Raw genomic sequence first — 7,711 nt, 5'->3', positions numbered from 1 at the left:
TAGACCGGTGGAAATCTGTCCTTTGGTCTGATGAGTCCAAATTTGAGATTTTTGGTTCCAACCGCCGTGTCTTTGTGAGACACAGAGTAGGTGATCGGATGATCTCCGCATGTGTGGAGGAAGAGGTGTGATGATGTGGAGGTGCTTTGCTGGTGACACTGTCTGTGATTTATTTAGAATTCAAGGCACACTTAACCAGCATGCCTATCACAGCATTCTGCAGCGATACACCATCCCATCTGGTTTGCACTTAGTGGGASTATCATTTGTTTTTCAACAGGACAARGACCCAACACACCTTCAGGCTYTGTAAAGGCTATTWMACCAAAAAMGAGAGTGATGGAGTGCTGCATCACCCGAKCTCAACCCAATTGAGATGGTCTGGGATGAGTTGGACCAGAGTGAAGGAAAAGCAGACAGCAAGTGCTCAGCATATGTGGGAACTCCTTCAACACTYTTGGAAAAGKTGGTTGAGAGTATAAATAAAACCCGACCGTATAATGAAATATCTCTCATCAACCAGAGGTTCAATTTCTTCTTTGTTTTCTCAATAATGGGGTTAAAGTTTAATTCACTCCTTTGTTTTTCATCCTTGCATATAACAATTCCAAGATAAGTAACCTTATCTTTAACTGGGATACCATATACTTCCTGTAAAACACAATCCTTGAGTGGAAATAAGACTGACTTATTGGTATTAATTTTCAAACCCGAAACTACTGAAAAGTCTTCAATACAGGAAACTGCTTTAGAAACCTCATTCCTGTCTCTTAAAAATATGGTGGTATCATCAGCCAGTTGACATAGTTTAAATTCCTTGCCAAGTGCTGAAACACCTTAAATTCCCTTTCTTGATATGAAGAGCCATAATATGAGTAATCAATAAAAATTAAAATGGACGAATTGGGCAGCTCTGCCTAATGCCACGGCCAATATCAAATCTTTGGGATGTCCCGTGAGCTAATTTTACAGAGCTAGTACAACCACTATATAAYGTTTGGACTGCTTTCAAAATAATTGTCACCAAAACCCCAGAAAACATATAACTTTGAACATAAACTCATGTTCTACAGTGTCAAAAGCTTTATAAAAATCAACAAACATAAGAAAACTATCATCAAGGATGAGGTCATTATAGTGAATCATATCTAAGATCAGCCTGATGTTATTACTAATGTGTCGACCATGCATAAAACCAGATTYTTCTTCATCAATTATATGATGCAAGCCTTGTTTCAACCTCTTAGCAAATACAAGGGCAAATAATTTCCCATCATTATTCAACAGGCTAATGGGTCTCCAGTTGTCTAAAAAATAGTATCCTTATTAGGTTTGGGAATCAAAGTAATTACACCTTGCTTTAAGGAAGCCGGTAACTCCCCTTTTTCTATTGATTCTTGAAACATTGCAAGAATGAAAGGAATCAATTTATCATTGAATGCTTTATAAAACTTGCTTATTAAACCATCATTTCCAGGGGACCTATTGTCCTTAAGGCTTTTAATAGTCTTTTATCTCAATTTCAGATAACTCATCACAAAAATCCCTGAAATCATCATCTATCTTCTTAGCAATGTTTGCTACATTGTCTAAGAAAAGATCTATATTGGAAGTTGGCTGGGCTGATGTATACAGATTCTGATAAAACTGGGCAACATGCTGAGAGATTTCTTTTGGATTTTCATTGGGAGTATTATTAATKATTAATTTACATATGGAAGTCTTTTCACCTGCCCTTTTATCTAAATTAAAGAAATATTTTGTATTTCTCTCTCCCTCTTCCATACATTTTCGTCTTGATCTTACAAACGCTCCCCGGGCCTTTTCCTCATAGATACAGTCTAACTGCATTTGCAATGATGATAGCCCCAGTAATTCCTGATTAGTTAGTTCACTTTTTTTAGTATAATCCATTATTCCCTTTATGATGTCATATTCTTTCTCTCTCTTGGCACGAGCAATTTCTTTCCCCATTGAAATAGCCAAAAGCCTTAATCAAATTTCCTTAGCTCCCAGTAACTTCCAAATGTATTCATAACACAGGCACAATTCCAGTATTTATCAATAATTCCTGCTACTTCCTTCTTAAATACTTCATTCTCTAGTAAAGTCTTGTTCATTTTCCAGTAACCTTCACTAACTTTTTTGGGTTGACAAACCATGCATATTTATCTTTATTGAGATCCCTTTGTGGTCTGTTAAAATCAATGGTTCAATTGAGACTGTATCAACCTTGTCAGCCAAATCTTCAGATATCAGCCAGAAATCAATTCGGATTGCATCTTTGGTACTCCATGTAAACATAATCTTATCTTTGTTCTTAGGTCTCCAAATATCTAGAACACCTAACTTTAGACATATATTTCTTATCTCACAAACATAATTGCTATCCTTAGAGAGGCCATATATCTAGATGATCATGTAATACTGTATTACAATCTTCACCCCATATTACTTTGGCCAATGGAAATTTAGACATAATTTTACTTATTTTCTTCTCAATGTCTCTAAATAAATACAGTTACTTGACTTGTTATTGGAAGCATAAATATTTACAACAATGAATTGAACGTGGTTGACATCTACCAATAGTATAATCCATATCCCTGTATTACTGCTTCATGACTCAATATATGAGCCTTAAAGTTGCCTTTTAAAATAGCGACACCTGCTGACCGATTAGTACCAAATATCATTCCCCCATTGACACTTCCAAAACGCAGTATCCGTGGAACAGGCATGAGTTTCTTGAATTAAATAAAAGTCGGCACTCTTACAATACAAAAATAAAGATTTCCATTTCAAAATATTACGGATTCCCCTGGCAGTAATAGAAAAAACGAAATGGACATTTACTATTACAGTGTCTATATGAAGAATATTAAACTTGTATACGTTCACATGAATCGGGTTCTCACAAAAAGAAAGTTCTTACTAGTTGCAAATAAAACAGTCCTTTGCACCACGCAAGTGGTTGATCTAAATTATATATATATTTTTATACAATTGCAAATAACATTGTACCAATAATTGGTTAAAACGAATAGCCATCAAGCTAACATTAAGTGTTAGTGCGAATTTCCCTGCCATAAAAAAGTTAAGCTCACACAAACAATGCCCTTTAATCAAGAAATATAAAGTTTTATCAGATGCAAATAAAACTCAGTCCTGCAAACTCACTTGACAAGTCCAGCAGTCAACAAGCTAGGAGTCAGCGTGAATTTCCTTCCATTAACAAAAGCTTGGCTACCGCAAAGTATGCACTTTTCCCTTCCTTGCTCTCTCAATCATTGGCCACAGACGATTCTGAGCTTCTTTATCAAATGCAGTCAGATCCTCCTTGAACCTCAGGTTGTTCTTTTTTAAATAGTCCTTTTTCTTTTGCACTTTTCCATGTCACATCCCTCGATGTCCTGGGAATAATCTCATGATCACTGGTCGTGGTGGCTGGTTTTCCCCATCTCTCAGCCTACCCAGGCGGTGCACTACATCCAGAGAACCTGCAACAACATTTCGCTCCTCCTCCGGGGCTATTGCCCTGCAAATGTCCTTCACTCTTGCTTTGATGTTCTCGTCAGATTTTTCTGCTATTCCATAAATTCGAAGATTCCATCTTCGACTATACCGGTCATTCTCGTTGACCTTCGACTCCATTTCAGTGAGTTTCTTCTCCTGCTTTGCAACCTGAATTTTCAATGTTGCGTCTTGCTGCTTCAGAGTTTTTACTTCCTCAGCACTGAAATCAATCGATTTCTTCAGGTTAACGATACTATTAGTGTTATTTTTCACCAAATCCATGTAATCTGCGCTCTCTCTTTGATTTTGGCCGTGAGGATGCGGACGATGTTGTCCTGTAGCTGGCTCATTGATGGTTCACTTCTCAGCTTCTTTGGAAGTTGCTCCTTGGTTGGGGTATTCGGGGTATGAATCACATTCACATTTTAAGGTGTTTGACCACAGTAAAAGGCCAGCAACACTCCGTATTATTCAGCCCCATGAAATGACACCATATATACATTCTACAGACCCTACTTAGTATTCCCCAAAATACCTTTACTGCGGCACCCATAATTTAGTAATATAATAATATATAATAATAGTTTTTGCTCTTTAAGCCAATATGTGTTACATATACAGTGATTCTCATTTGGGGCATTTATTTGACGTTGGAACGTTTTAAAACCCAAATGTAATGCAAATGTCACATAAATATGAACAAATATGCTTCTTTGTTAATCTTTAGACAATTATTTTTCATATATCATGAATAAATACAGATTATTGACACCTTTCTATTATTACGTAGGGGAGTTTTATTTTGAAACATCTCGCAATTTCGTGAGCCGGAAGTACGTTTTTAGTGTTGCTAATGAGACGCTGATTCCTGTTGAGCAATCGGAAAAATGGCAGCGCACAAGTGCAATATTTTTATGCTGGCGTTCGTTCTTTGTGGATTAACATATGTGTTTGTTAYAGCGGACATAGAATACACAAATCATGTGAAAGATGCTGAAAGCGGGGCCGTTGATATTGCACCGAAGACGAATATAGGCGCGTCACTGCAATCAACTAAAACCGAGGACCAAACCCAGACCGCGGAAGAGGAGAGGCAATGGGAGGCCGAAACGAATCCCGCAGATGCCCCAAGCGACAACAAAGCAGACCATGTCCATGATACCATGCAAAACCTTGACAGTCGTCCAGCACCGTATGCAAAAGACCAAACCCAAGAGGCAGCGGAAGAGGAGAGGCAATGGGAGGCTACCGAGGTCAAAGAAGCTGACCATGGCCCTGACACCATGCAAACGCCAGACGTCCCTCCACCAACGCCCGCAAAAGATCAGTTTCAGGAAGAGTTGGTGATCAGACCATTGCATTCTGGGGATATCTACGCCAGCTTCCAGTTCCGCACCATGTGGGATACAGACTTCTTACGAGGAAGTAAAGGTAAATAATGTGGTTTAATATGCTGTGTGGGTCAATCACATAATTTATCAAGTAGTCACACAGGMACACCACCTGTCGTCAGTGCATATCCAGCACAGGAGGTTGGTGGCATCTTAATTGGGGAGGACAGTCTCGTGGTAAGGGCAGGAGCAGAGTAAGTGAAATGGTATCAAAGACATGGTTTCCATCTGTTTGATGCTATTCCTTCCGCTCCAGCCATTATTATGAGCCGTCCTCCCCTTAGCAGCCTCCACTGAATTCGTCATGGTCCTGTAGACCCACAGYGCAGGCTTTTGTTCCAGCCCAGCACTAAACATTTTATTCAACCAATCAAGGGCTTGATGAGTTGAATAGTTGAACCAGGTGTCTTATTGCTGCTGTGCTATGTTGACTGTAGCTGTGCATTCATTGTCATCAGTACATAGGACCTAGGCCTAATTTGTATGAGGTATGGCCAGTGCACACTTTTGGGAGATTATAGGCCTAGATCTGGTACGTGCACACCCCTAAACTCAAGGATGGATTTTATGAACTACAAATCAAGTCAACATATTAGTATCCTATGAAACTCACTGTTTCCTCCCAAATGTTCATTTTCAGTCAACCACTACCGACTCTTCCCAAAGTCGCTGGGCCAGGTGATTTCAAAGTTCTCTGTGCGRGAGCTCCACATCTCCTTCACTCAGGGCTACTGGAGGACAATGCAGTGGGGCCAGCCATTCCTACCGTCGCCCCCTGGTGCTGAACTGTGGGTATGGTTCCAGGACACTGTCACTGAGTGAGTSTATATAATATACWGTGTATTTATTTATCCTTACAAGTTCACTTTCTTTATTGTCGAAGATAATGGAGTAGCTTTAGATCTGTTGAATCATTGTTAGTCGGTTCTGGTGTCAACAAGAGCTGTATGAATACATATGTYTGGCTCTAGGGTTGTTCATATGATTTTAATCACTTTTTGGCTGTACCCCTTTTGATTTGAACGAAACAGCCATACATTTTTGCCCATGGTAGAAGTTGTCAGAAGGTGACTTCAAATAGATATCAAACTCAACCATTTATATTTTTCAGTAATGAAGACACTGTTGATGTATCATGGTGGGGTATGCAAAATGGTTCAAATTTGAGCACCTCTATTTCCTGACTGTTTTGGCATTCAGTTCCAAAAAGTCCCTTTCTGACTACTTCTACCATGGGCAAACATGTATGGACGGTTTCTTTCAAATCAAAAGGGGTGCTGTCAGAAAGTGAMTGAAATCATATGGAACGACCCTGTAGTCTCACCCATTTTGTAAACTATGACAGCTATTATTTGGTCCATTGAGTCTTCGCCCATGAACAAATCGCAACATTTGACAGGCATGTCTTTCTTGTGACTGGTTGCAGATACTACCTTTCTCGGCATTAAAGTGATATAGTTGTCTATTAAAGCGAATGATCCACTGAAGTAAATGATCCAGTGCCTTCAGAAAGTATTCACACCCCTTTACTTTTTACACATTTTGTTGTTACAAAGTGGGATTAAAATGGATTTAATAGTTGTTGTTTTTTTGTCAATGATATGCACAAAATAATTATCTTCACTATTTGATTTATATAAGTGTTAAATCACCTTTGGCAGCGATTACAGCTGTGATTCTTTCTGGTAAGTCTAAGAGCTTTGCACACTTGGATTGTACAATATTTGCCCATTTTATTATTTAAAAAAGTGTCAAGCTCTGTCAAGTTGGTCATTGCTAGAAGACATTTTTAAGTCTTGCTATATACACTGCTCAAAAAATAAAGGAACACTTAAACAACAATGTAACTCCAAGTCAATCACACTTCTGTGAAATCAAACTGTCCACTTAGGAAGCAACACTGATTGACAATAATTCACATGCTGTTGTGCAAATGGAATAGACAAAAGGTGGAAATTATAGCAATTAGCAAGACACCCCAAAAAGGAGTGATTCTGCAGGTGGTGACCACAGACACTTCTTCAGTTCCTTATGCTCCCTGGCTGATGTTTTGGTCACTTTTGAATGCTGGCGTGCTCTCACTCTAGTGGGTAGCATGAGACGGAGTCTACAACCCACACAGTGGCTCAGGTAGTGCAGTTCATCCAGATGGCACATCAATGCGAGCTGTGGCTAAAAAGGTTTGCTGTGTCTGTCAGCGTAGTGTCCAGAGCATGGAGGCGCTCCAGGAGACAGGCCAGTACATCAGGAGACGTGGAGGAGGCCGTAGGAGGGCAACTCAGCAGCAGGACCGCTACCTCCGCTTTGTGCAAGGAGGTGCACGCCAGCGCCTGCAAAATGACCTCCAGCAGGCACAAATGTCATGTGTCTGCTCAAACGGTCAGAAACAGACTCCATGAGGGTGGTATGAGGCCCGACGTCCAAGGTGGGGGTTGTGCTTACAGCCCAACACCGTGCGTCGACGTTTGATTTGCTTTCAGAAGATTGGCAAATTCGCCACTGGCGCTGTGCTCTTCCAATTGATACAGGTTCCACACTGAGCACATGATGACTGTGACAACGTGCAGAGTTGGAGACGCCGTGGAGCGTTCTGCTGCTGCAAATCTCCAGCTGACCGTTTCGGCGTGGGTCAGTGCTGGTTGGTGTATTTCTTTGTGGGGCGCCACGCCTCCATGTGGTCGTCGAGGTGCCTAACTGCATTAGGTACCGACAGATTTGGTCCTCAAGACCCTTGTGGTGACGCTATGCGACACTGCATTTTGTTGGCCTGCTGGAGGTCATTTTGCAGGGCTCGGCAGTGCACC

General features: G+C 40.4%; 1 protein-coding gene across 1 annotated transcript in view; it reads left to right on the top strand.

Moving 5' to 3' along the window:
• Positions 1-4,357: 4,357 nt before the first annotated feature.
• The window catches only part of pigt (phosphatidylinositol glycan anchor biosynthesis, class T), a 34,270-nt gene continuing 30,916 nt past the window's right edge, over positions 4,358-7,711 (top strand). Inside the window, exons 1-2 of the mRNA XM_024005684.2 lie at positions 4,358-4,947; positions 5,548-5,725. Coding sequence (XP_023861452.1) covers positions 4,404-4,947; positions 5,548-5,725 — 722 coding nt within the window. The 5' untranslated portion in view covers positions 4,358-4,403. The remainder of the gene's footprint in view (positions 4,948-5,547; positions 5,726-7,711) is intronic.

This window comes from Salvelinus sp. IW2-2015, linkage group LG17 (assembly GCF_002910315.2).
Source record: "Salvelinus sp. IW2-2015 linkage group LG17, ASM291031v2, whole genome shotgun sequence".
Classification (NCBI taxonomy): domain Eukaryota; kingdom Metazoa; phylum Chordata; class Actinopteri; order Salmoniformes; family Salmonidae; genus Salvelinus; species Salvelinus sp. IW2-2015.
The sequence above is the reverse complement of the archived record's forward strand: the minus strand, read 5'-3'. Positions and strand labels throughout refer to the sequence as shown.